Genomic DNA, 27,689 nt, shown 5'->3' on the forward strand with positions numbered 1-27,689 from the left:
CAGGTGAGGGATAGTGGCGGCTTGGGTGGCCAGGGCGTAGAGGACAAAGGGTTTTGCCTGGATTGGAAGCTACAGAGGAGGGGAAGGAGGGGCTCAGTCCTGGACAAGAGAAGAGGAGGAGACAAGGACGGCTTGAGTGATGGGATGGACGGTGGGGGGCACACTGGAAATGCTGTTGGGGGCAGTCCCTCCGGAGCACCTGCCCAGGTCGATGCAGGATGAATAACACCTCTGCAAGGTTCCCTTGAGCTGTTCACTCAGCATAACCTCCCTAACTGGAGAGGTTGGCTAAGAACCCCACAGCAAACCTCACCTCCCAGTGGCCTCTTTCAGGGGCAGCTGTCCATCCAGCACCCGAGGCTGGGTGCCAGTGCGGTCTACCAGTGGACCAGTGGTTCCCCTGCTCATTATCAACTGGGGGCTTACAAGCCAGCGCTGTGGGGCCAGGCCTTGTCAGTGCCTGTCCTGGGTGAGGCTCCCCCGGAGGCAGCTCCATGCTGCTCTCTGGCATGCTAGAAGGCCTGAGTATTGCTCTCTGGGGGCTTCACCCATCCACCCCCTGTCTGGGTCACTCTGGGCCTTGGCAGAGAAGGGCCCCAGCAACGATTCTTTCCAGTGTGAGTGCAGAAGGTGCAGCCAGGGCCCGTTCACACAGGGTGGAGTGGGCCCCCAGCCCAATCTCCAGAATCTCATGGGGGAGGGGGATGGATCCTTCTCAGCTTTAGAGAAGGGGTCGTGAAATCAGGGATAAAAGCGGGGCGGAGGCTTCCCGAGGATGGGGGAAGGGAGAGATCTGCTGAGCTTTCAGGGGGCGTCGGCAGTGCTGGGATCGAGGGGTAGCCATGGCGGGAGGAGAGCGGTCTGCACCTGAACGAATCAATTAATGAACAAATAGTAGCTTATCTTTAGTCCACTGTTACTCAGAATCGAGAGTTGGAAAATCCACTCTCCCCTCGCGGAGCGAAAATGTCTCCTGGTTAGTTTTCGTCTTCTCACCTGTTGCAACTTGCATTGTAAGATGTAGGTGCCCCGCTCCAGGAGCTGGCGGGCTTCTCCCGCTCGGAGAATCAGGCCCGCCTTGGTGGTCGCCGCGACCCCAGAATTCCGCAAGCCTGCGCTGGAATCAGAGCGCGGCTCCGGCAACCCGATTGGCCGCCCCACACCCCTGCCGCGCCCTCGGACAAGGCCCCGCCCAACCCCCCGCCCCTCCAGCCCTGACCCCGCCCTGTCTGCGGACCGACACCATGGCGCCGCCCGGCTCGCGCCTCCGCCCCCGAGCTCCCAGGCGGGCGGAGCTGCGGGCGAGGGGCGGGATGTTTTGGGGGGCGGGGGTCCCGATGACGGCATCGGAGCGCGCCGCGCGGAGGCTCGGAGTCTGACTGCACCCCTGGGGGACTGTGCTCCCACCGAGCAGGTGGGTTTGGGCCCGGGAGGGGTGGAGGTCGAGGAGGGGGGCGGGGGAGGCGCGCGCTCGCCCCCTCCCTGCGCAGGCCTGGGCCGGGTGGCAGCGGGAGCCGGCACTTGGGGAGCACTGGACCCAGCACGAGGAGCCCCGATCCTTGCATACCAGCTCCTGGAGGCCCCTCCTTGAGCGGGCGGAAGCGCCCCCTTCCCTAAATCGGGGGCCTGAGGCCAGCATCCCGGGCCTGGCCGGCAGGGGCGAGCGCCGACGCTGGGAGAGTCGGGCCCGCATGTGTAATCACTTTTCCAAACTCCGGGAGCTCCTGTCGCGTGCGCGCCTCCTCCCGCGCCAGACCGCACCCGTGGAGTTGTCCCGGAGCCTTGGGTGCGCTCAGTTCTGTGTCCCGAGCGCTGGAAGAGCTCAGGGTGCGGGGCGAGCCGAGGCGCCCGCTGTATTGCGCGATAGTTCCCGCTGTGTCCCCAGGGCCGGGCACCCAGCAAGGGACTGGAGGATTGAGTGAGGGAAGGGACGAACCGTTACGTGTGCTCAGAGAAGTTCAGTAGTGACATACCGAGTGCTGCGGACCCGGTGGGTAGGAGGCGGTGTGGACCGTGATAAGAAGAGAACGGGGACGGGGAGAGTTTTTTGGATGCAGTTTCATCATCACTGTTGGGCAGCTACTAAGCGTCCGACCTTGTGCCGGGCGGTGGAGATCCAGCAGGAAGGGAGACGCAGGGTCCCTGCCTCCCAGCTCCCTCTGCTACAGAGTGGCCAGTGGCGGGTGGGAGCGTCACCGGGCGTCGTGTGTGCGCCGCGGTGCGGACACGGAGCAGAGGCGCTTCCCTGGCTCCCTGGGGGAGAGGGGGCCAGTCCAAGACCAGAGAAATGAGGAGCCTTGGGCAACACGGGGTGGGGTGCAGGAGGGGAGCAGACAAGGCAGGGCTGTTAAAGTTTGGATGGCAGTGGGGAGCCTCTCTTGGGAGAGTGTCAGCAGGAGGGTAACATGATTGCATTTGCAGTTTTGAAAGATGCTCCTGGTTGCTGCGTTGGAGACAGAACAGTGAGGAAGCTGGTCACAGCCATCCTGTGGAGATGTCAGTGGCTGGGAGCGGGGCTTTGGCAATAAGATGGGGAGAAGCAGGTGCACTTGAGAGATATTTAGGAGAGGGAATTGGCAGGTTTGGTGGTAGGAGTTTGGTCTCGAAGGATCTGGCTTTTTTGAAGAAGGCGGGGCAGGGGGGTGTGAGGTGACAAGGGCGGAGGTGATGGAGACCCTGGTGGGTATTAGGGAAAGGGGCTCCCTGATGTGGTGGGGGTGGAGCGTGCGTGTTCTAGGAGATGGGGTCACCGGGGAGGGGCGCAGCTGGAACACGGAAGCCCTTGGGAGTCAAGTGGAGGAGTTGGGGGCCTTCTTTTGCCGGTGATGGGAACCACGCAGTGTTACCGTGTAGGACCGCACGTGGCCCTCGCAGTATTCGGACACCAGGCACCCTCCCTTCCATGTCCCCAAGGTCGGGAGCCCCGGGATCTGGCTCCGGGTCACCTGCAGGTGCCGATGGCCAGGGGCCTCTTCCTCTCTCTACAGGACCGGGAGCTGCCCTCCCCCAGCATGGGGCTGGAGGCCCAGAGGCTGCCGGGGGCCGAGGAGGCCCCGGTGAGGGTGGCCTTGAGGGTCCGGCCGCTGCTGCCCAAGGAGCTGCTGCACGGGCACCAGAGCTGCCTGAGGGTGGACCCGGGGCACAGCCGCATCACTCTTGGTCGAGACCGCCACTTTGGCTTCCACGTGGTGCTGGATGAGGACACAGGGCAGGAGGCCGTGTACCAGGCCTGCGTGCAGCCCCTCCTCGAGGCTTTCTTTGAGGGCTTCAACGCCACGGTCTTTGCCTACGGTCAGACGGGCTCCGGGAAGACGTACACCATGGGGGAGGCCAGTGTGGGTGAGTGACCCAGCGGGAGGCCCCGTGCCCTTGTGGAGTCTCCCCAGCTTCTGCCCCTGCGTTCCTGCTGCCACACCCCCGTCCAAGGCAAGCCGGGTTCCCAATCTGACCTGCGGCCCTGGGTGGGAGCGGCCGTGTCGGGAGGCTGACCAGGACGGGAAGGAAGAGTCCTTGACGTGGGGAGCCTTTTGCACCTCCACAGAGATGGGGTCACACTGTGTGGCTCCGGGGACCTCAGGGGGAGGAAGGGCGACGCAAGTCGGCTGGTCTCTGGAGGTCGTCAGGATGGCTGACACGGCTCAGGGACCCGTGTTCTAGTCAGAGTAGTGGGAGGGGGGATTGTTCTGGAAGAGCCGAGTTTGGCCGCTGCCTGGCAAGGGGGCCGGCAGTTCAGTGAGGCCCTGGAACATTCGTTTGGGAGGGATGCTTTGGGCCAGTTGAAGGAACTGCCCCACGTTAAGTAGCACAAACGTTCTCTCTCTTAGGTTACAAACGCATACAGGTGTGCCGTAGAAAATTAGGAAAATACAAACACGAGCATTTGGTACTTTCCAGAAATCACTCGCCCTGATACCATTCCAATTTCTCTGAGAAAATTATTTTACCTTTTAAAAAATGGATTATATTGTACTTGTTCTTTTATATCCTGTTTTTTTTCTTACAATATATCATACACATGTCTCTAGATCATTAAATATTCAAGCTGGGGCGCCTGGGTGACTCAGTCGGTTAAGCGGCCGACTTCGGCTCAGGTCATGATCTCGCGGTCCGTGAGTTCGAGCCCCGCGTCGGGCTCTGTGCTGACAGCTCAGAGCCTGGAGCCTGTTTCAGATTCTGTGTCTCCTCTCTCTGACCCTCCCCTGTTCAAGCTCTGTCTCTCCCTGTCTGAAAAATAAATAAAAACGTTAAAAATAAATAAAAAATAAATAAATATTCAAGCTAATTAAAAAAAAATTTAACGTTTATTTTTGAGAGCGAGCGACAGAGTGTGAGCTGGGGAGGGGAAGAGAGAGAGGGAGACATAGAATACAGAGCAGGCTCCAGGCTCCGAGCTGGCAGCACAGAGCCCGACATGGGGCTCGAACCCACGAGAGATCATGACCTGAGCTGAAATCGGACACTCAACCGACTGAGCCACGCAGGCGCCCCTCCAAGCTGATTTTTTTTTTTTTCAACATTTATTTATTTTTGGGACAGAGAGAGACAGAGCATGAACGGGGGAGGGGCAGAGAGAGAGGGAGACACAGAATCGGAAACAGGCTCCAGGCTCTGAGCCATCAGCCCAGAGCCTGATGCGGGGCTCGAACTCCTGGACCGCGAGATCGTGACCTGGCTGAAGTCGGACGCTTAACCAACTGCACCACCCAGGCGCCCCTCCAAGCTGATTTTTTAATGGTGGCTTGGCATTCCATTGTGTATATAAGTTAACTTATTTAACCAGACCCTATTGGATCTTAGGACGGACTCTTAGGATGTTTGCATTCTTTTGAAGTTATGAAGAGTGCTGTTCTGAACACCCTCTTATTACTTCCTTGGGATAAATTTAGGAGGTCCTTTAGCTAACTGAGCGTAGACTATAGTAATGAGCTCCCTGGCCCGGGGAGTAATCAAGCCAAGGGTGTCTGATGATCTAGCAGAGATGTGGTGGAGGGGATGCTTATTACTTCATGAAAGGGGTTGGCCGAACCTTGAGAGGTTGCTTCCAACTCTGAAGTTCCATAATTCTGCCTGACCTTCCTGGAGCGTGGTCTGGCTCAGGCTACCCAGCCATCCTGGCCTCCGCTGCTACGCTCATGCTGGAGCCCTGCCCTCCAGCTGCTGGCTGGGGCCCTGGAGCCTCGAGCCATGTCCGCCGAAGGCATGGTGGCAGGAGGCTCTGCCGTGTCTCCCCAGCCTCCCTTCACGAGGACGAGCAGGGCATCATCCCACGGGCCATGGCTGAAGCCTTCAAGCTTATCGATGAAAATGACCTGCTTGACTGTCTGGTGCACGTGTCCTACCTGGAAGTATATAAGGAGGAGTTCCGAGATCTGCTGGAGGTGGGCACCGCCAGCCGTGACATCCAGCTGCGGGAAGATGACCGCGGAAATGTTGGTGAGGAGCTCCTGGGGCCTCCACTGGCTGGGAGTGGGACATGTGGCTTGATGCGGCTTCACCTGCTGAGGGGTGGCTCACCTGTCTGGGAGGGCTACCTCCTAACTGGGAAACCTGAGCCCTGGAACGTTTTGCCTTCCTTTCTCCCGTCTCCCCTGAGTTCAGTATATACTTCTGTACCCAGAGTGCAAGGTGGGCACGGGCAAGCGGGAGCCCCTGGGGCCCGAGCCAGGATGGGCAGGACCCTCCCCACCCCTGCCTGTCAGGCATGGGGAAGGAGCATCTGAGTCGGGAAGAGCTGGCAAGGGCTAGCCCTCCTCTGCCTGCCCTCCTGGCCAGTCTCGGGCTGCCCCTGCGCTGGGCTCACAGCCTTCCGTGTCCTCAGTGCTGTGTGGCGTCAAGGAGGTGGACGTGGAGGGCCTGGACGAGGTGCTGAGCCTCCTGGAGATGGGCAACGCGGCGCGGCACACGGGCGCCACACACCTCAACCGCCTGTCCAGCCGCTCACACACCGTCTTCACGGTGACCCTGGAGCAGCGGGGGCGCGCCCCCAGCCGCCTGCCGCGACCCCCTGCGGGCCAGCTGCTGGTCTCCAAGTTCCACTTCGTGGACCTGGCGGGCTCGGAGCGGGTGCTCAAGACGGGCAGCACGGGCGAGCGGCTCAAGGAGAGCATCCAGATCAACAGCAGCCTCCTGGCGCTGGGCAACGTCATCAGCGCCCTGGGCGACCCCCAGCGTCGCGGCAGCCACATCCCCTACCGGGACTCCAAGATCACCCGGTGAGGGCCCTGCGGCCTGTGGCCCACGGGAGCAGGGGCCCCTCTCCGGCCGCTGGGGGTCAGGGGGCGGCGGGAGGCGAGGCGAGGAGGGGACGGGGCCCCTCTGGCTTTCCGGCCGCGCCGCCCACCGGTCCGAGGCCCCCCGGGCGACGAATCAGGGTCCCTGGGCCGGGCGCGTCCTGGCGCTCCGGCGCCCCTGACGCGCCCCCACCCGGCGTCCTCAGGATCCTCAAAGACTCGCTAGGCGGGAACGCCAAGACGGTGATGATCGCCTGCGTCAGCCCCTCCTCCTCCGACTTCGACGAGACCCTCAACACCCTCAACTACGCCAGCCGCGCCCAGAACATCCGCAACCGCGCCACGGTCAACTGGCGGCCCGAGGCCGAGCGCGCGCCCGAGGAGGCGGCGGCCGGCGCGCGCGGCCCCCCGCGCCACCGCTCGGAGACGCGCATCATCCACCGCGGACGGCGCGCCCCCGGCCCCGCCGCCGCCCCCGCCGCCGCCGCGGCCGCCGCCCGCCTGGGCGCGGAGTGCGCGCGCTACCGGGCCCGCACCGACGCCGCCTACAGCCTCCTGCGCGAGCTGCAGGCGGAGCCGGGGCTGCCCGGCGCCGCCGCCCGCAAGGTGCGCGACTGGCTGTGCGCCGTCGAGGGGGAGCGCAGCGCCCTGAGCTCCGCCTCCGGGCCCGACAGCGGCATCGAGAGCGCCTCCGCCGAGGAGCAGGCCACGCAGGGGCCCGGCGGGCCGAAGGTGGCCAAGGGCCAGGTGTGGCCCCGGGGAGGGAGGGAGCGGGGAAGGGAGCCGTCTTCATACGGCCAGCGGCGCCCCTGCCCCTTGTCCATCAGCGCAGCGCATTCCGGATTCAGAGGCGATTCTGATGACCTTGACCACGTCCTTTACCCTCCCGAGTCTCAGGGTCTCTGTCTGTGAAACAGGGATAACGTGGGTATCTACCTCCTAGGCTTGTTGTAAGGGCCGAAGGTGTACCAAGTGCCCAGCGCAGCACGCTAGTGGAGCCTCAGTGGGTTCCCAATAATAGTGATGCCGTTATTATTGTTAATAAAAGTATGATTCATAATCCAAGAGATGGCCCAAATAGCTTGCAGAGGGGACCACAGGCTGGGTGGGCTCTGGAGCCCCATTGCAGGCAGGGCTGGCAGCAGAGTAGCAAGCTGGACTAGGGGAACCCCGGGCAGGGCAGAGAGAGGGCCGGGGTGTCCCAGAGACAGGCAGGCTTGTCCGCCGGCTCCTGCCCCTGAAGCCTCTCTCCTTGCCCCTATCATAGGAAGATGGGGCACTGCAGTTGCTCGCCCTGCAGAGCCAGGTGGCCCGGCTGGAGGAGGAGAACCGAGACTTTCTGGCGGCCCTGGAGGACGCCATGGAGCAGTACAAACTGCAGGTGGGGGCAGGCTTCCTCAAGGTGAAATCGAGCTGAGCTTCCGGGGACACGGGGGAGTTAGCCAGGGCGGGCTTCTGGCAGGGTGGGAAGAGATGGAGGGGGCACAACTGAGCAACAGCGTGGAGGTGAGGAAGAGAATGGTGCGGGTGGTCGTGCCTGATGGCCATGACCCTGGATGAGAGGTGGGACTGGAGGGGCAGTCGGACGGGTTTCCGCCGTCCCAAGGCAACTGGGTCAGCATTGCTCCCGGCGCCCTCTGGCGGCAGTGACTGGCATGAACGTGGAGGACTGACTGGAGCTAGCAGGGTGGGGTGAGAGCTTGACCCTGAATAACTGGCGTGCGTGTGCGTGTGTGCGTGTGTGTGTTTGGGCAACAAGTGGTCAGAGGTATCTGGCCCTCCTCAGTTTTAGCCAAGAGAGGGTGGGGTGGCCCCTTTCTTCAGTTTCCCGCACTTCTGCCTGCCAGCATCCCGGCACCCTCCCCGTCCGCACCCCCCATCAGCACCCGGAACATGTCTTCCAGAGCGACCGGCTTCGGGAGCAGCAGCAGGAAATGGCGGAGCTTCGGCTGCGGCTAGAGCTGGTGCGGCCTGGCTGGGGGGCCCCAGGGCTCCTACAGGGCCTGTCTGCCGGCTCCTTTGCGCCCCGGCCCCACACAGCCCCCCTCGGCGGTGCCCACAGCCACATGCTGGGCATGGTGCCCCCCGTCTGCCTTCCTGGAGATGAAGTTGGCCCTGAGAACTGGGGAGAGGTGAGGAGGTGGTGAGCCCGGGTCTCTTGCATTGGACAGGCTCCGGCAGGGGAAGGGCGGTGCTGCCGAATGTATCCAGCCTTTCCCGGGACCAGCTGTGAGATACCCCTTTCCGGTGCTTCTAGAGAAAGGGCCAAAATTTGGGGGACTCTGTAGGGCCGCTCAGAAGGGTCTGGTACCACTGGGCATCCCTGGGCTGGCTGGAGATTTTTGAAGTGAGGAGGTTACAGGGGGAGTTGAGCTTCAGGCACTGGATGGAAAGCTTGCACACCTCCAGAGATGGGGGGTTTGTCACCTCTGAGGCCACCCCTTCTGTCTTTGCAAGTATACTTTTCCATGAGCCCTAATCTCCCTGAGCCCTGCCTTCTAGTCACTTGGGACCTTTGGACAAAGGCTGTCCTGCATCTTCCTGAAAGTTCTGGGTCATCTCAGCTGTAAAAGCCCAAGGCATTGCGGGGAGGGAGGGTGTGGGTTTGACCGGAGTCTGTTATACATCCACCACTCTGGCAGGGCATTGCTGGTGAGCTGTATACAAAGATAGGGCAAGCTGTCACCCGTGGAGTCCCAGGTGCTATGGGCGCCACCGGGGAGGGGGCGCTGGGGGGTTGGGAGGAAGCTCCTACTCTCACTTGGGATTGGCAGGGCTGTGAGGAGGGCGGGCAGGGCCGGGCATCGGCACGAGCAAAGATCAGTGATGGAAAACGGCTGATGGACGGTGCCCTGGGCGCTTTCTGTCCTGAAACCCTGGCACTCCCCTAGCAGGTGACAAATGGCAGAGAGCCTGGGGCCCAGCTGCTGGCAGAGGCAGACAGCCAGGGGAGCGGCTCATCAGCTGCCTCGGAGGAGGAGGGGCAGGAGGAGGGGCAGCCGCCCCTGCGGCCCCCACACCTGCGCAGGTGAGTGGGACCAGCTGCTCACCTGACCCGAAGCACCTCGGGAGCCAGGCTGGGCTGGAGGAGGACCCCACTGTGGTCTCAGGGAGCCCTCACCTCCGTTGCCCCGTCCGGTGGGGAGAGCAGATGGGGACTGTGGGCTTGGAACCGGTGGGGTGAGTACGCCACAGGGTGGGCCCCGGGCCTCCTGGTTCTCAGCCTTCACGGCGGCCTTCGGTGCCCCCAGCCGCCCAGCCCCCTGGCCTCAGTTCTGCCAGACCGACGCCCCGAGGCTCCATTGACCCTGAGAGGACAGAAGACCACAGTGGCCTCTCTTCCTTCCTCTGAGTCCTGCTTCTGTCTTCCAGGAACGGGATCAACAAGTGGAGCCAGAGGGTGGGGGCCCGCCCAGGAAGTCCATGTGCCGGGAAGGGCCCAGAGCTTCACCCCGAAGAACCGGGTGCAGCCGTCCCGGGGCCCAGAGGTGAGCTGGGCCTGGTGCAGAGGGGGCTCTGACCCTCCCCTCCGTGATCCTGGACTGGCTGTCCCAGACGGTCCACACGCCATGCCTCGCCGCCCCTGCCCGGGGCGTGCCTCTCCCCTCTCCCGCCTCCCCCACTGATCGTTGGGGTGGTGGCCTTGACGGCGGGCTTGTTACAGTAGCCGGCGGGAGCAAGGCCCTGGCGCGGCCCCGCCGGACCCCAGCTGCCACGGCCTCTGAGCGGCGGCTGGCCCAAGCCCAACAGAAGATCCGGGAGCTGGCCATCAACATCCGCATGAAGGAGGAGCTCATTGGCGAGCTGGTCCGCACAGGTGAGGCGGTGGGCCTTCGGGCGGGCCTCCCGCCTGAGGGTGGTTAGGAGCGGGGACCAGGTGGCTTAGTGTGGTAGCCGACTTAGCCTCTTGGGCCTGTGTGACCTTGAGCAAGTAGAATAGCCCCTCTGTGGCTCTGTTTTCTTGTCTCTAAAGTGGGGCTAGTAATTGTACCTGCTTTTTGGGCCGTTGAGGGGACTTCATTCAGCTGAAGCGCTAAGACCGGTTCTCAGAAAGCAATACCTATTCGTGGTAGCGGTAGTTGTATTTGTCGGTTGCCTGCCGTGTTAGGCACCTCGCTGGGCACAGGATCCCCTACTCTTAGGGTGCAAACAATGGCCCCAAATCATGCTATGTCCGCCACTGGTGACACATGTAAAGAAGCAGCTGAGCCTTTTTATTTGAAGGGTTGTGTATTTATTACAAAATGCATTATGAAGGGCCGCCTGGGTGGCTCAGTCGGTTGAGCGTCCGACTTCGGCTCAGGTCACGATCTCACGGTTCGTGGGTTCGAGCCCCACGTCGGGCTCTGTGCTGACAGCTCGGAGCCTGGAGCCTGCTTCGGATTCTGTGTCTGTCTGTCTGTCTCTCAAAAATAAATAAACATTTACAAAATGCATCATGAAGAGTTTCAAACACAAGAGGAGGAAGGCTGGCACAGCAGGTCCCCGTGAGCCCGTCACCCGGATTTAGCATCACGAGCTTCTCCCATACATCCCTTTCCTTTGTCTCTTTTGTCTTCGCTGAGGTGTTTTGAGGCAAATCCCAGGCATCTTGTCATCTCACCCCCACGCCGTTCAGTTTGCCTCTTTCTGGACACTTTAACCGACGTGCCATGAGCACGTCTGACGAAGCTCCACGTCCCCCCCACGCCCAGAGCACAAGCCTGTTCCCTCAGGTCTTTGGCAGAGTCCGTGGACAGCCGATTTGCTGGCACCCAGCTCCACACATGTCCCACACCGTGCTCGTGAGGCCTCTAAAGCGTCCCTCCTCCTGTCTCCTCACAGTCCTGTAGACTGTCCCAAACCCCTCGGGTTCAGGACTTGCCCATTGGCTTCCTTGTGGTGTTATTTAACTCGTCCCTCCGCTCGCCAGATTTCCCGCCAATGGAAGTCAGTTCTGGAGGCTTAATGACACGCAGGCCCAACCTGTGTATTTGTTAGTAGGTGTCAGATGAAAATAAAGCCAATTTAGGGGTGGCCTGGGAGGCTCAGTCGATGAAGCTTCCGACTCTTGACTTCGGCTCAGATCGCGATCTCACGTCTCGTGAGTTTGAGTCCCGAGTCAGGCTCTGTGCTGGCAGCGCAGAGCCTGCTTGGGATTCTCTGACTCCCCCTCTCTCTGCCCCTCCCCTGCATACATGCACGTGCGTTCTCTCTCTCTCTCTCTCTCTCTCTCTCTCTCTCTCACAAAAACAAACATTTAAAAAAATAAAGCCAGTTTAACCTCTAATTTCTGTGGGTCATTGCTATGGATGAGGCTAATTTTAATTGAAAAAGTTAGGGGCGCCTGGGTGGCGCAGTCGGTTAAGCGTCCGACTTCAGCCAGGTCACGATCTCGCGGTCCGTGGGTTCGAGCCCCGCGTCGGGCTCTGGGCTGATGGCTCAGAGCCTGGAGCCTGTTTCCGATTCTGTGTCTCCCTCTCTCTCTGCCCCTCCCCCGTTCATGCTCTGTCTCTCTCTGTCCCAAAAATAAATAAAAACGTTGAAAAAAAAATTTTTTTTTAAATAAAAAAAAAAAAGAAAAAGTAAGTGGCTTAAAGGAAAATATAGTAAATAACTCACGGTACCAGTGGTGCAGAGGCTTGGCAAAACCCCCACAGGTGACCATGGCTGACAGAGGTCTGGAACCCCTCCCAGGGGAGCCAAGTGATGGTCCCCTTGGGGGAGAGGCTCTGCCTGTGCTGATGAGGCCCTGGCTCTTTCTTCCAGGCAAGGCGGCCCAGGCCCTGAACCGGCAGCACAGCCAGCACATCCGGGAACTGGAGCAGGAGGCGGAGCAGGTGCGGGCGGAGCTGAGTGAAAGCCAGAGGCAGCTGCGGGAGCTCGAGGGCAGAGAGCCCCAGGACGCCGGCGAGCGGTCCCGGCTCCAGGAGTTCCGCAAGAGGGTCGCTGTCGCCCAGAGCCAGGTGCAGGTCAGTGTGGGGATCCCGGGGCAGTGGCTGGGGGCCTGGGATCAAGCCAGGTGGGCCCCGGGGCCAGGTTCACCGGCACCCGTGGGCGCTCAGGCCCTCGTGGCCCAGCCCCTGGCTGGCTTGGGGAACGGCCTCCCAGGGTCAGACCGGTGTTACATAGAAGTCAGCAGCGCTGAGTGGGGGGGTCTCAGCTGTAAACACAGCAGAGGCAGGGAGGCCAGTGCTGCCTGCAGCCCAGTGAAGGGGGAAGGGTGGGCATCGAAAGCAAGCTACCCCTTCCTCATGCAGCCCCCCTCCCCCCACCCCCCAGCTCCCCGGCCACTTCTCTCTCCGTCCCGTCTTCTCTGTCTACCCCTCGGGCCGTCAGTCTGTCTGACTCGAACATCTGTCTGTCACGCTGTTGGTTGGTAACCCCCTCCGGAGCTTCCCGGGTGTAACCTGAAATGGGTCCCTGTGTGCAGAGGGCAGGGAGAGACCAAAGAAAGAGGCAGCCACCCCAGGTAGAAAGGTTTCCTAAGCAAGGGAGCTTGCATCCCAGTCTTGTCTTGGCGGCAGCAAGGTGAGTGGATCCCCGCACCCACGCACCACATCTTAAAAGTTTGTGAGGCTCCCTGAACTGCGTTCAGTCGTGTGTACATGCAGCGTTCTCAGCGCCACATCACTCTCTCAAGGTCGTGTCCTTAGAGCCGCCTCGGGGAGTGGGAAAGGCTAGCAGAGCCCACGTTCCAAGGACAGGGGAGGGAGTGAGGAGCCTCTGATCACCTGGGTCCACCCAGCTCATGGGTCAACTAGATTCAACAAGGATCACACGTTAGCCGAACACACAACATTGTGTTTGGATAATGGCACAGGGGCCTCCTTGTAGGACAGTAATGTCCAAGGCCATTCTATTTTGGAGGATAGCTGTTCTCAGAGACCTTTCAGTGTTGAGGACAGCCTTCTTTGGCTGTCATTTAAGCTTGCTAGATGAATTTAGTAAGGGCTTCTATGTGTGCTATACTGTCCTCCAGCCCAGTGGAGGGAACCAAGATGGCGGCCAAACGATCGTACTGTTGGAAAACAGTGTCCGCCTGGCCTTGAGGAGAGGGAAGTTCGCAGCTTTAGGATATTGACCTGGGTGTGCGTACCATACATGTTGGCTGGGGAAGGCAGCACTGCCAGGCGTGAAGAGATGGACTGGGGGATGTGCCCAACCAGGACTCCCACCTTCTTCCCTCTCCCAGTGGCACGTTTAGCATTCCGCGTCTAGTGCGTTTCGCCAGGTTGGGCTTGTAGCAGGACAACAGGATCCCAGTGGAGACCGAGGAGTTCCCTCGAAGTAACTCACCCATCCAGATGGGACACCCCAGGCAAGTTCTGGTAGACCATCCCTTTCCCAGGCGTGGTGGGGCTTGGTGTTCTCAGCAGCACAGCACATGGCTCCATGGTGAGAGTTGAGACAGTGGCTGTTTCCCATGACTTCCATACCTCGACAGGATTGGGTGCCTTGGCAAGAGGCCTCAGTCTGGCATATGGGGCACGGGCCCTACTGGTTGATCACTCAACTGTATGAAAGCCTGGGGGAGTACTTTAGTCCACCCAGCCAGAGTGGTTTTATCTGTTACTACTGTAGTCTGCTGGGTTGTTTTGTTTTGTTTTTTTTTTGAAGTATAGTTGACATGTTACATTAGTTTCAGGTGCACAACATAGTGATGCACCAAGTGTGTACCTATGCTGTGCTCTCGGCAAGTGTAGCTACCATCGGTCACCACACAACGTTGTTACAATCCCATTGACTTTATCCCCTATGCTGTGTCTTCCCCCATGAGTTATTCATTCCATAACTGGAAGCCTGTACCTCCCACTCGCCTTCACCCGTGCCACCTCCCCCTCCCCTCTGGCCACCGTGAGTTTGTCCTCTGTATTTATGGGTCTGTTTGTGCTACTTGTTCTCTATATTCCACATATAAGCAAAATCATACAGTATTTGCGTTTCTCATATTTCACTTAGCATGAAACCCTCCAGGTCCATCCGTGTTGTTGCAGATGGTGAGATCTCATCCCTTTTTTATGGCTGAGTAATATTCCATTGTACATATACGCCACATCTTTAGCCCTTCATCTATCGATGGACACTTGGGTTGCTTCCATATCTTGGCTATTGTAAGTTATGCTGTAGTAAACATAAGGTGCTTATATCCTTTCAAACTAGTGTTTTCATTTTCTTTGGGTAAATGCCTAGTAGTGTGATTACTGGATCATATGGTAATTCTATTTTTAATTTTTTGAGGAACCTCCATACTGTTTTCCACAGTGGCTGCACCAATTAGCATTCCCACCATCAGTGCATGAGGGTTCCTTGCCCCCCCCATCCTCACCACCACTTGTTATTTCTTGTCTTTTTACATCTAGAGCCATTTTGACAGGTGTGAGGTGATACCTCATTGTGGTTTTGATTTGTATTTCCCTGATGATGAGTCATGTTGTGCATCTTTTCGTGTGTCTGTTGACCATCTGCCTGTTTTCTTTGGAGAAATGTTTGTTTGTGTCTTCTGCCCATTTTTGATGGGAGTATTTTTTGGTGTTGAGTTGGGTAAGTTCTTCATATATTTTGGATGCTAACTCTTTATTGTAAATGTCATTTGCAAATATCTTCTCCCATTCCATAGGTTGCCTTTTAGTTTTGTTTACTGTTTGTTTTGCACAAGCTTTTTATTTTTATGAAATCCCAATAGTTTATTTTTGCTTGTTTTCCTTGCCTCAGGGGATCTATCTAGAAAGAAGTTGATGTCAGAGATGTTACTGCCTGTGTGCTCTTCTAGGACTTTTATGGTTTCAGGTCTCACATTTAGGTCCTTAATCCATTTTGAGTTTATTTTTGTGGATGGTGTAAGAAAGTGGCCCACGTTCATTCTTTTGCATGTGGCGGTCCAGTTTTCCCAGCACCATTTGTTGAAGAAACTCTGTTTTCCCCATTGTATATTCTTGCCTCCTTTGTTAAACATTGACCACATAAGTGTGGATTTATTTCTGAGCTTTCTATTCTGTTTTATTGATCTATGTGTCTATTTTTGTACCAGTACCATACTGTTTTGATCACTACAGCTTTGTAATGTAACATGAAATCTGGAGTTGTGATACCCACAGCTTTGTATTTCATTTTCAAGATTGCTTTGGCTATTTGGGGTCTTTCATGGTTCCATACAAATTTTAGGATTGTTTGTTCTAGCTCTGTGAAAAATTCAATTGGCATTTTGGTAGGGATTACATTAAATCTGTAGATTGCTTTAGGTAGTATAGACATTTTTATAATATTTGTTCTTCCAATCAATGAGCGTGGAATGTCTTTGCATTGGTTTGTGTTATCTTCAGTTTCTTTCGTCAGTGATTTATAGTTTTCAGAGTATAGGTCTTTCTCCTCTTTGAATAAGTTTATTCCTACATATTTTATTATTATTTGGTGCAGTTGTAAATGAAAGTGTTTTCTGAATTTCTCTTTCTGCTGCCTCATCGTTAGTGTATAGAAATGCAACAGATTTTTGTATAATTTTGTATCCTGTGACCTTACTGAATTAATTTATCAGTTCTAGTAGTGTTTTGGTGGAATTTTTAAGGTTTTCTATATATAGTATCATGTCATCTGCATATAGGAGTTTTACTTTTTCCTTACCAACTTGGGTGCCTTTTATTTCTGGTCTGCTCGCAGTGGCTAGTACTATGTGGAATAAAAGTGATGAGAGTGGACATACTTTCCTTATTACTGACCATAGGGGAAAAGCTCTCAGTTTTTCATCATTAAGCATGATGTTAGCTGTGGGTTTTTCATATATGGCCTTTATTATGATGAGGTATGTTCTCTCTAAACCTACTTTGTAGAGGATTTTTATCATAAATAGATGTTGTACTTTGTCCAATGCTTTTTCTGCATCTATTGAAACGATCGTATGGTGGTTTTCTCTTATTGATGTAATGTGTCACCTTGATTTGTGACTGTTGAACCACCCCCCTTGCACCTCAGGAGTAAATCCTACCTCATCATGGTGAATAATTTTTTAAATATATTGTTGGGTTTGGTTTGCTAGTACTTTGTTGAGGGTTTTTCTATCTATGCTCATCAGAGATATTGGCATGTAGTTCTCTTTTCTTGGTCATGTCTTTGACTCGTTTTGGTATCAGGGTAATGCTGGCCTCAGAACGGATTTGGAGGCTTTCCTTCCTCTATTTTTTGGAATAGTTTGAGAACAATAGGTATCACTCATCTTTAAATGTTTGGTAGAATTCTCCTGTGAAGCCATCTGATCCTGGACTTTTGTTTGCTGGGAGTTTTTTTGTTTTTTTGGTTTTTTTTTTTTAATTACCAATTCAATTCCATTGCTGGTAATCAGTCTGTTCAAATTTTATTTCTTGGTGATTAGTTTTGGTAGCTTATGTGTCTAGAAATTTATCCGTTTCTTCTAGGTTGTTCAATTTGCTGATGTATCATGTTTCTTAATATTCTCTTTACCATCCTTTGTATAGTTTCTGTGGTGTCACTTGTTATTTTTCTTCTTTCATTTCTGATTTTGAGTCCCTCCCCTGCTTTATTTTTGATAGGTTTGGCTAAAGGTTTTCAATTTTGTCGATCTTTTCGAGGAACCAGCTCCTGGTTTCGTTGATCTGTTCTATTTTTTTTAGTCTCTGTTTTATTTCTGCTCTAATCTTTATTATTTCCTTCCTTCTGCTGGTTTTGGATTTTGTCTGTTCTCTTTCTTGCTCCTTTAGGTATAAGGTTAGATTGTTGATGTGAGATTTTTTTCTTTTTGAGGTAGGCCTGTGTTGCCATAAACTTCCCTCTTAGAACAGCCCAAAGGTTTTGGGCCATTGTGTTTTCATTTTCATTTGTCTCCATATATGTTGTTGATTTCTTGGTTGGCTCATTCATTGTTTAGTAGCATATTTAACCTCCATGTATTTGTGTTCTTTCCAGATTTTTTCTTGTGGTTGATTTTTAGTTATGGTCAGAAAAGATGCATGGTAGGACTTTGATCTTTTGGAATTTGTTGAGACTGGTTCTGTGGCCTAATGTGTGATCTGTTCTGGAGAATGTTCCATGTGCACTTGAAAAGAATGTGTATTCTGTTTTAGAATGAAATGTTTTGAATATATCTGTTAAGTCCACCTGGTCCAGTGTGTCATTCAAAGCCACTGTTTCCTTGTTGATTTTCTGTTCAGATGATCTGTCCATGAATGTAAGTGGGGTGTTAAAGTCCCCTATTATTATTGTATTACTATTAATTAATTACTTTTTGTTTGTTATTAACTGCTTTATGTGTTGGGTGTTTCCGTGTTGGGTGCATAAATATTTACGATTGTTCTATCTTGTTGGATTGTTCCCTTAATGACTACATAATGTCCTTCCTTGTTCTTGTTACAATCTTTGTTTTAAAGTCTATATTGTCTGATAGAGTAGATTACTACCCCAGCTTTCTTTTCACATCCATTTACATAATAGATGTTTCTCCATCCCCTCACTTTGTTATTAAGTTAATTTATTTATTTTGAGAGAGAGAGCGAGAGCGAGCATGATCAGGGGAGGGGCAGAGAGGGAGAGAGAGAGAATCCCAAGCAGGCTTTGCGATGACAGATTGGATCCCAATGTGTGGCTCAAACCCATGAACCACAAGACCATGACCTGAACCGAAACTAAGGGTTGGACACTCAAGTGACCGAGCCACCCAGGCATCCCACCATCCCCTCACTTTTAATATGCAGGTGTCTTTAGGCCTGAAATAAGTCTCTCTTAGGCAGTATATAGTGGGTCTTGTTTCTTTAATCCATGTCACACTGTGTCTTTTTTTTTTTTTTTTAATGTTTTCTTATTTTTGAGAGAGAGGAAGGGAGAGCGGCAGAGAGAGAGAGGGGGGAACAGAGGATCCGAAACGGGCTCTGCACTGACAGCAGAGAGCCTGATGCGGGGCTTGAACTCATGAACCATGAGATTATGACCTCAGCTGATGTCGAGTACTTAACCAACTGAACCATCCAGGTGCCCCGATACTGTGTCTTTTGATTGGAGCATTTAGTCCATTTACATTCAAAGTAATTTTTCATAGGTATGTATTTATTGCCATTTTACTGGTTTTTATAGTTCTCTCAGTTTCTTTATTCTTTTGCTCTTTTCTTCCCAGTTTGCTGGCTTTCTTTAGTGATATACTTGAATTCCTTCCTCTTTATTTTTTGCGTATCTATTCCTGGTATTTGATTTGTGGTTACTGTTAGGTTTGTATCTAACATCTTCTACAAATAGCAGTCTATATTAAGTTGATGGTCAGTTAAGTTGGAACCCATTCTTTACTCCTCTCCCCACCACATTGTAGGATTTATGATGTAGTACTTTACAACCTTTTACTTTGTGAGTCCCCTGACTGATTTTTACAGATACACGTATTTTACTTCTTTCATGCTTCCTACTTTTCTCTTACTTATGATCTTTTCTTTCCACTGAAAGAGTCCCATTTAACATTTCTGGCAGAACTGGTTTAGTGGTTGTGAACTCCTTTAGCTTTTGTTTGGGAAATTCTTTCTCTCTCCTCCTATTCTGAATGATGGTGTTACGGGGTAGATTATTCTTGGCTGCAGCCTTTTCCTTTCAGTGCCGTGAATGCCCTTCCCTTCTGGCCTGCAAAGTTTCTGCTGAAAAATCAGCTGATGGTCTCATGGGGTTTCTCTTGTATGTAACTGTTTTCTCCTGATGCTTTTAAAATCCTCCACCACTACTTTTTGCCGTTTTAATTACTCAGTGTCTTGGCGTGGGCCTCCTTGAGTTGATTTTATGGGGCGATTTCTGTGCCTCTAGATCTGGATATCTGTTTTCTTCCCCAGCTTCAGGAAGTTTTCAGGTATCATGTCTCGAAATAAATTTTCTGCCCTTTCTCTCTTTTCTTTCTGGGATCCTTATAATGCCAGTGTTATTACACTTGATGGAGTCGCTGAGTTCCCTAAATCTGTTTTCATTTTGCAGAATTTTTTTCTCTCACCTGCTCAGCTTGATTACTTTCCATTACTCCGTCCTCATCCATTCTTCTGCTTCTTCTAGTCTGCTATTTATTCCCCCTAGTGTCTTTTTAGTTTCATTTATTGTGTTCTTCATTTCTGGTTGGTTCTCTTTTTATGTTTTCTGTCTCTTTGTTCAGGGTCTCACTGATGTCCTCCACTCTTTTCTCATGTCCAGTGAGTATCTTTATGACTGTTACTTTAAATCCTCTATCAGGCATATTACTTATTTCTCTTTTGTTTCGGCCTCTTGCTGTGATTTTGTCCTGTCCTTTCATCTGGGACATATCCCTCTGTCTCCTCATTTTGTCTAACTCTGGGTCGGGTTTTGTGTGTTAGGAAAGTCAGCTACATCCTCTGCTCTTCAAAGTGTGGCCTCATAAGGAAGAGGTCCTGTAGTGCAGTGTCCCCTGTTCACCAGAACCTGGTGCTTCACACATATCTCACATGTGCATCGTGTGCACTTGACTGTTGTGGCCTCCTTTGCCATCCGTCCAGTGGTCTGCAGGGGCTCTCTTTGTCTGCTGTGGGCAGAGTTTGGTCCCTGTGCCGTTAGTGGGCCAGTCTGGGGCCACGCCGGGCTTGAGTTGAGTCAGATCAGGGATTTGCCAGAGCCGTGGAAGCACCAAACCGCAGGACCCTTTCCCTGCGTTTTCCTGAGCTTTTGTGGATGCACACGGCCTCCGGCAAGACCAGCTGTCTGCCCCCAGCCCACTGCTGGCGCCGCAGTCAGACTAGTGTGGTTGTCTTCCCATCTCTCTGGGGCAGGAGTCACTTTGGAGTAGTGCCGGCCTTTGTGGGGGCTGCTTATACACTGCCAGGCTGTGGCCTGGGTTGGATGGGCTCTGGCCCAGAGCATATTAGAGGGGACGGGTCTGCAACGTGCACAGGGGCAGGGCGTCCAGTTTTAGCGAGGTTTGTGAGCTGTCCTCTTGTGAGAGGGGACCTCCTGCTACTATGTCCGGGACCCACCAGGGGGGCAGAGGAGGTGGATCTGTAAAGTGCAGGGTGCATGGTGTCTGCAAGGTTTGCGCCCACCTTCTGGGGGAGGAGTCCTGTCTTGCTGGGACCGAGGCAGGTCTGGCTGCAGGGGCAGATCTGCTGGAGCGCCATGGGATGAGGCTCAGTTTAAGTTAGGCAGTGAGTGTTGGTGTCCCGCTGGTCCCCACAAGGGGCTGCGTGTTGATGCTGGGGGGGGGGGGGGGGGCAGAGCGTGGAAATGGCACCTGCCAAGTCCTCTGTTCCTGGAGGAGTCCCTCAGTGATGTCTGTCCCTCCAGATTAGTAAATGACTCTCCCTCCATATGCCCTGGGGATTTTTCAGACTCCTGCTTCTGTCTGTATCTCCATGCCTGTGTGTTGTGCTGTCTCTTTAAGGGTGGGACTCCACTTCCTGTGGCCCTTGGGTTCTCCCAGACCTGAGCCCGCTGAGTTTTAAAGTTCTAATTTTTTTTTATTTTTATTTTTTATTTTTTTTTTTGAGAGAGTGTGTGCGTGAAGCAGGGAGGGGCAGAGGGAAGAGAGAGAGAATCTTAAGCAGGCTCCATGCTTAGCACAGAGCCTTACATAGGACTCGGTCTCATGACTGAGATCACGACCTGAGCCGAAATCAGGAGTTGGATGCTTAACTGACTGAGCCACCCCGGCACTCCTGAAGTTCCATGCTTTAAGTCCCACTACTTTTAAGAACTCTCAAAATTTGGCCCCTCTGGTTTTCAAAGCCAAATGTTAGGGTGATTGATCTTCCCCGGGCAGGCTCCCTGGTGTGAGGGTCTGTTTCTGTCCCTTCTCCGCTTCCTTGGTGTCCCCCTTTCCCATGGACGGTCCTGTGGTCCACCTAGCTCCCATCGTGTCTCCGCCCTTCCCACCCTCTTCCACGGGTGTCTTCTCTTCATTTAGTTTGGTTTGTTCTGCCTGTCTTCTGGTTGTTTTCTGGGTTGTTTGCTCCCATGTGTTTTCTGGTTGCATCCATGAGATGAGGTGAGCTTAGCGGCCTCCTACAACTCTCTCGGCTTTCATTTCAGTGCTCCAGCCATGAACCAGCCCGCTCACATGGCTGGAGCTTTTATTGATATTCGTGATCTTTCAGAGGCTGTGGACTGGATTTTGGACAAGGGAACTCCTCCAGCAGTCTGCATTTTATCGTGTTTTATTTTAATTTTTTAAATGTTTATTTTTGAGAGAGCGTGCGCAAGCAGGGAGGGGCAGAGAGGGAGGCAGAGAAACTAAAGCAGGCTGCGTGCAGTCAGTGCAAAGCCTGACACAGGGCTCAAACTCCCGAACCGTGAGATCATCACCTGAGTTGAAGTCAGATGCTCAACCGACTGAGCCACCCAGGTGCCCCAGCAGTCTGTATTTTAAAAGGTTCCCCACCCCCACCCCACCCCACTTTGCCTTTTTCAGTCTCTGTGGGCAATGCTTTGGTCATGTCCTGGGGTGTTTATATTTCAAAGACTAAGATTTACTAAGAATTGCTAAGATTTACAAATTCAAGGGACAAAGCATGCAAGTTTTCTTCAAGGAGTTTGGGGTAATTGCTATTTAAATTTTTCCTTTGTGGGGCGCTGGGTGGCTCATTTGGTTGAGTGTCTGACTCTTGATCTCGATTCAGGTCATGATCTCCCGGTTCATGGATTGAGCCCTGCGTCGGGCTCTGCGCTGACAGCGTGGAGCCTGCCTGGGATTCTCTCTCTTTCTCTCTTCCCGCCCCTCCCCAGCTCACACGCTCATGCTCTCTCAAAATAAATAAACTTAAAAAAAAATAAAAAGTAAAGGAAATTTTTCCTTTGTGTCAGGGTCAGAAGACATGGGGCATCTTGTCTGTTTCCTCCTCAGTTACCTCCTCCTCGCCTTCTCAGAGACTCCACCTCTTAGCATCTGACTCAGGCTTTGTCACAAGCACCCAGATGTCAAGCAGAGGCATCTTGTGCCCTCGTAGCTTTATAAGGTCTTTACCCCGCACTCCAGCCCAGCGGGCAGCAGAATAGCCTTACCTCTTCCTTCTTTGCCCCGGCGTGCCGTGCAGTTTCCCAAACCAGCCCCTAAATCAGCGTTTTAAGGACGCCCCCATGCTCATGCGGCCATCCGTGAGCGTCTGACATAGGGGCCACCTCTCCCCACCCAGGTCTCTGGCCGACTCCGGGTTTCGCCTGCTGCCATTTTCCGTGGCAATCTGCTCGCGAGCTTCCCGGATGTCACTTTAAACCGGTCCCCACATGCAGAGGGCGGGGGAAGCTATGAAAGAGGCAGCCACTCCCCGTGGGGAAGTCGCAGGTTTAATCAGCAAAGGGAACTTATTTATGAGGCTTGTCTTGGGCGGCAGCAGGATGAGTGGATCCCGGGGCCCACCTGCTGTATCTTAGAAGTTCATGAAAAGGTCTACGCGGGTTCAGTCGTGTACACGCAGCGTTCTCAGCGCCTCGTCACCCTCTCGAGGCCGTGTCCTTGGAGCTGCCTCTGGGAGCAGGAAAGCCAAGTGCGGCCCACATTCCAAGGACAGGGAAGGGGGTGAGGAGCTTCTGATCGCCCGGGTCCAGCTCATGGGTCAATGGGCAATCACATCCTTTTGCTGACCTTCCCCAACACGTTTTATCAGTTGATGTGACTAACTGTCCGTTTATCCATCTATCCATTCGTCTTTCTATGGCCTTTTATTGATCCATGTATTATCTGTTTTGTCGTTAAGATTGATTTCTTTATTAGAGAAAGTGTGAGTGGGGCAGGGTCAGAGAGAGAGAGAGAGGGAGAGAGAATCCCAAGCAGGCTCCGGGCTGTCAGCGGAGAGCCCGGCGCCAGGGTTCCATCTCACGAACTGTTGAGATCATGACCTGAATTGAAGTCGGACGCTTAACTGAGCCACCCAGGCGCCCCCACCCTGTTTTTCACCCTTGTATGATCCTGTCCATCTGTCCACCCACCCTTCCGTCCACCAAACGTTATAGCTGTCTGTCTGTCTGTCTTCCCTCCCTCCCTTCCTCAGCTCAGCTGTCCAAGAGACAGTTCAGTAGAATGGTCAAGAGCATGGGCTCTGGAGCCTGACTGCTTGGGTTTGAATCCCAGCCCTGCCATTTAGTAGCCGTGTGCCCTCGGTCAAGTTTCCTGAGATCTCTGTGCCTCAGTTTCCTAGTCTGCGAAGTAGGGATAATGATAATCCTATTTTTTCCATAGGATTGTTAGGATCATTTGATACCCACAGAGCATGTGATGTGTGCCTCGTACAGAGAAAATGTCCTGGTAGCCACCATCTTTTGCTGTCATTAGTCCATTACCCACTGGCCTGTTTGCCCTTCCGTCCGTCCCTCTCTCCGTCCATCGTCCTTCGGTCCTGCCCACCCTGGTTGAGTGTCGGGGGTGGTGCCATCTCGTGGTGGCCCAGCCGAGGCTGTGTCGGTCCAGGTGCTGAAGGAAAAGAAGCAGGCGAGCGAGCGGCTGGCGTCGCTGTCGGCCCAGAGCGAGAAGCGGCTGCAGGAGCTCGAGAGGCACGTGCAGCTCATGCGGCAGCAGCAGGGGCAGCTGCAGAGGCGGCTTCGCGAGGAGACGGAGCAGAAGCGGCGCCTGGAGACCGAGATGAACAAGCGGCAGCACCGTGTCAAGGTCGGGTCGGGTCGGGGGCGCCTGGGGACCCCGGGACTCGCAGCCGCAGGACCTCCCGAGCTGGCGGCTCGGCCTCCCTGAGTTTGTCCTCGCCCCTGAGAATGAGGAGAGCCGGAGGGCACCCGAGGCGGGCGGGACTCAGGAGGTGAGCCGTGCCCGCGGCCGGCGGCCCGCAGGAGCCCAGTCCCAGGGAGACGTGGGTGGCGAGGCCATCTCCGGAGGGGCTCTGGGGAGACGCGGCCCCCCAGCCCCCCTGGGACCCTGCCCCTGAGCTGCTCGCCGGGCGCGTCCCCAGGAGCTGGAGCGGCGGCACGAGCAGCAGCAAAAGATCCTGAAGATCAAGACGGAAGAGATCGCGGCGTTCCAGAGGAAGCGGCGCAGCGGCAGCAACGGCTCTGTGGTCAGCCTGGAGCAGCAGCAGGTGGGCCCGGCCGGGCCGGCGTCCCCGGAGCCCCCGGTCGGCTGCCTCGGTCCCCCTGGGGCGCGGCGGAGGTGGGGGATGGGAGGGGGGGGCGCACCCTTCTCCCCCACTGACCCCGGGCGGTGGCCCGTGGGGCCAGGGGTGAGAGCTGAGTTCCCTCCCCCACCCCCGTCAGAAGATCGAGGAGCAGAAGAAGTGGCTGGACCAGGAGATGGAAAAGGTCCTGCAGCAGCGGCGGGCACTGGAGGAGCTGGGGGAGGAGCTCCACAAGCGGGAGGCCATCCTGGCCAAGAAGGAGGCCCTGATGCAGGAGAAGACGGGGCTGGAGAGCAAGCGCCTGCGGTCCAGTCAGGTGAGGCCCCGCCAGCGGGGTTTGTGCTGGGTGAGGTCCTGCCAGGTGAGATGCCATCGGGTGGCCCCCTCCCGTGGAGGTCCCTCCCGGTGACAACCCTGCCAGGGGAGGCTCTTGGGTGATGCCCCTGCCGGGCAAGTTGCAGCCACGTGAGGCTCCGTCCCCTTCATTTCGCCCTCTGCACTTGCTGGGGGCCGTGCAGGCCAACAAGAACAGCAGGTGTGGAAAGGGGGACGACCAAGGAGACGCAGGCCTCACAGGCGCTGGAGGCCGACAGACCTGGGCAGATGGCGGCCTCCCCGCTGAGCAGTACTCTGTCCCCTCTGTGTCACTGCTTCCTCTTGAGTAAGGAGCTTCTGAGCCAGTGCCCTCTTCGGCCGGTGGAATCACAGTGGTGCCAGGATGGTGGGAAAGGGGGGATGTCAGACCCAGAGCCCGGGCCCGGAGCAGGTGCTCGGACTCAGTGCCCGCGGGGGTCCAGAGTGCTCTGAAGTTCAGCAGGGTTCAGGGTGCTGCTGGATTGTCCGGTGCTGCCCCCTTTCTGCCAGGAGTGCCTTTTCCCATGCTTGCTGGGATCCTTCGGGGGCCGTCTCTGGGGGTCCCTCCTCCAAGGCTCTGGTCCCACCGGCCCCACTGGCCGAGCCGCCGCAGAGTCGAGAGCCGGGCCCTCCCACCGGGCGGTACTCTCGGATTGTAGGGCTCTTGAGGGAAAGGCCCGCAGCCTCTGTAGCATCCCGTGGCTGGGCCGCTTCTGTGACCTCTGCGAGGGTGGGGCCGCCCCCTCCCTGACCCCCAGTGGCGCCGCCCCCAGGCCCTCAGTGAGGACATCGTGCGAGTGTCCAGCCGGCTGGAGCACCTGGAGAAGGAGCTGTCGGAGAAGAGCGGGCAGCTGCGGCAGGGCAGCGCCCAGAGCCAGCAGCGGCTCCGCGGGGAGATCGACGCCCTGCGCCAGGAGAAGGACTCGCTGCTTAAGCAGCGCCTGGACATCGACGGCAAGCTGAGGAGGGGCAGCCTGCTGTCGCCCGAGGTGAGCCCCACGGCCCGGACCTCCGCAGCCTGCCTGGCCTCGGCCCGGCCTAGGGCCGGGCCCTGCTGCTCCCTGACACGCTTTCCCTGCGAGTGAGACCCAGGGTGTGGGGTGGCCGCAGCGGGCGTGCTGGCCTGGCCCTTCCTCCCGCTGCGGCCCCCGCAGCAGGGACGCACGGACTTGGCCCTCGCGGTTCCTGCCCGGCTGGACCCTGGGGGCGCTCTGTGTCCTGAGCCGCGTCAGCCCGCGCGTCCGCGCCTCGGCTCCCTGTGTGGGAATGAGCGGTGGCAGCACGTCCCCTTGCCTCGTGGCCGGTCCTTGAGCAGCAGAGAGAGCCTCGTTGCAATAAACTCACCCCGGTGGCCCCTCTGCTGCCCGTAGCAGACCCGCCGTATCTTCCGTTTGGCGTAGGGTGCTCTGCGCTTCTGTAGATCATGCGACAGGTGATACACCAGAGAGCAGCCCGTCAGCAGAGCCTGGCCTCCCCCGGGGTCGGGGCTGTGACGGAAGCTTCCTGTCCCTGCCATACCAGTCAGGGACACTTAGGATGTGCTGTGAGCTCAGGATGAGACAGAGCGTCTCCCTCGTGGCTGGGTGCTGGTGCCGTCTGCCCAGGGCCGTCATCCGGGGAGTGGGTGTGCGTGGTGTGGGCACCCGGGCCTCCCCTTCCACGCCCGCCCGTGTCCCGCAGGAGGAGCGGACGCTGTTCCAGCTGGACGAGGCCATCGAGGCCCTGGATGCTGCCATCGAATACAAGAATGAGGCCATCACGTGCCGCCAGCGGGTGCTGCGGGCGTCGGCCTCTTTGCTGTCCCAGTGTGAGATGAACCTCATGGCCAAGCTCAGCTACCTCTCGTCCTCGGAGACCAGAGCCCTGCTCTGCAAGTATTTTGACAAGGTGGGTCACCGGCTCCCGGGCCCTCCGCCACCTCCGTCTGGTACTTGTGTGGGGGAGGGGTCTGCTGGCAGCTCCAGACGGGGGTCTGTTTCCTCCCAGATGCGGGGACAGAATCAGGGCCAGCTCCAGTCTCCAGGGCTGCCTCAGACTCTCCTCCTTAAACCCTAACTTTCTTACTGAAACGAAGACCCGGTCTCCTCTCCCCCCACTTTCTGGCCTCCTGGCCCCTTCAGTGCACCCAGATCGGTGGTTCTCCGCAGGGATGGTTTTCCCCCAGGGGACATCTGGCCGAGTCTGGAGATGCTTCCGGTCCTCACAGCCATGAGGGTAGAGACCAGGGATGCTGCTAACCCTACAGCAGGCAGGATAGGTCCCCACAACCACAGACTCCCTGCCTGAAATGTCAGTAGTGCGGAGTTTGAGAAGCTGGGCCTCAGCAAGGCTCTGCCCGCGGGCTTAGGAGCCTGGGCCTCGGAAGGAGCTTGAGGCAGAGGTAGGAAGTAAGCTTCCTCTTGACAGCTGACTCTTGTCATTTGGAAATCCCTGCCTAGAACACTGTTGAGAAGGTGTGGGAGGCCAGGTCTTGGCTCAGCGGGACACCCTGGTGATTCCTTAGTGACGTCCGCCCGTGGGGGGTGGTAGCTACAAGTTTACCGAGTACCTGCCGCTGGTCGGGGATGATCCGCGCTGGGGGCTGAGCCTGGCTGGGTCTTGGGACAGGTCGTGACGCTCCGAGAGGAGCAGCACCAGCAGCAGATCGCCTTCTCTGAGCTGGAGATGCAGCTGGAGGAGCAGCAGAGGTTGGTCTACTGGCTGGAGGTGGCCCTGGAGCGCCAGCGCCTGGAGATGGACCGCCAGCTGACCCTGCAGCAGAAGGAGCACGAGCAGAACATGCAGCTTCTCCTCCAGCAGAGCCGAGGTGAGGCCCCTCTCCCTGCCCGCGGCCCCTCCCCGCTTTCCTCGGCCCCGCCCCTCCTTCCTCCTCCGCCCCTCCCGGCCTTCCTCCGTGTCCCCTCCCGTCTAGATCACCTCGGCGAGGGGCTAGCGGACAGCAGGAGGCAGTATGAGACCAGGATCCAAGCGCTGGAGAAGGAGCTGGGCCGCCACCTGTGGATGAACCAGGAACTGAAACAGAAGCTCAGTAGCCTGAGTGCGGCGGGCCAGAGCAGGGGTGAGGCTCACCTGACCCGGTTTGGGCCGGCCTCCG

At 56.0% G+C, this 27,689-nt stretch overlaps 1 protein-coding gene across 7 annotated transcripts in view; it reads left to right on the forward strand.

Annotated features, from left to right (window-relative positions):
• The first annotated feature begins 1,190 nt into the window (after positions 1-1,190).
• KIF7 (kinesin family member 7) overlaps positions 1,191-27,689 on the forward strand; it is a 28,208-nt gene continuing 1,709 nt past the window's right edge. Inside the window, exons 1-18 of one of the 7 annotated variants that reach the window (XM_047862352.1) lie at positions 1,194-1,414; positions 2,988-3,339; positions 5,233-5,433; positions 5,819-6,212; positions 6,437-6,977; positions 7,498-7,611; positions 8,135-8,362; positions 9,122-9,258; positions 9,603-9,718; positions 9,895-10,047; positions 11,979-12,181; positions 23,587-23,784; positions 24,080-24,205; positions 24,381-24,557; positions 25,369-25,584; positions 26,276-26,482; positions 27,203-27,401; positions 27,507-27,653. In XM_047862352.1, coding sequence (XP_047718308.1) covers positions 3,012-3,339; positions 5,233-5,433; positions 5,819-6,212; positions 6,437-6,977; positions 7,498-7,611; positions 8,135-8,362; positions 9,122-9,258; positions 9,603-9,718; positions 9,895-10,047; positions 11,979-12,181; positions 23,587-23,784; positions 24,080-24,205; positions 24,381-24,557; positions 25,369-25,584; positions 26,276-26,482; positions 27,203-27,401; positions 27,507-27,653 — 3,685 coding nt within the window. In that variant the 5' untranslated portion in view covers positions 1,194-1,414; positions 2,988-3,011. Of the gene's footprint in view, positions 1,415-2,987; positions 3,340-5,232; positions 5,434-5,818; positions 6,213-6,436; positions 6,978-7,497; positions 7,612-8,134; positions 8,363-9,121; positions 9,259-9,602; positions 9,719-9,894; positions 10,048-11,978; positions 12,182-23,586; positions 23,785-24,079; positions 24,206-24,380; positions 24,558-25,368; positions 25,585-26,275; positions 26,483-27,202; positions 27,654-27,689 lie in introns of all 7 variants that reach the window. The other 6 variants (XM_047862353.1, XM_047862350.1, XM_047862351.1 and 3 more) reach the window with 6 other exon arrangements.

This window comes from Prionailurus viverrinus, chromosome B3 (genome assembly GCF_022837055.1).
Source record: "Prionailurus viverrinus isolate Anna chromosome B3, UM_Priviv_1.0, whole genome shotgun sequence".
NCBI classification, from domain to species: domain Eukaryota; kingdom Metazoa; phylum Chordata; class Mammalia; order Carnivora; family Felidae; genus Prionailurus; species Prionailurus viverrinus.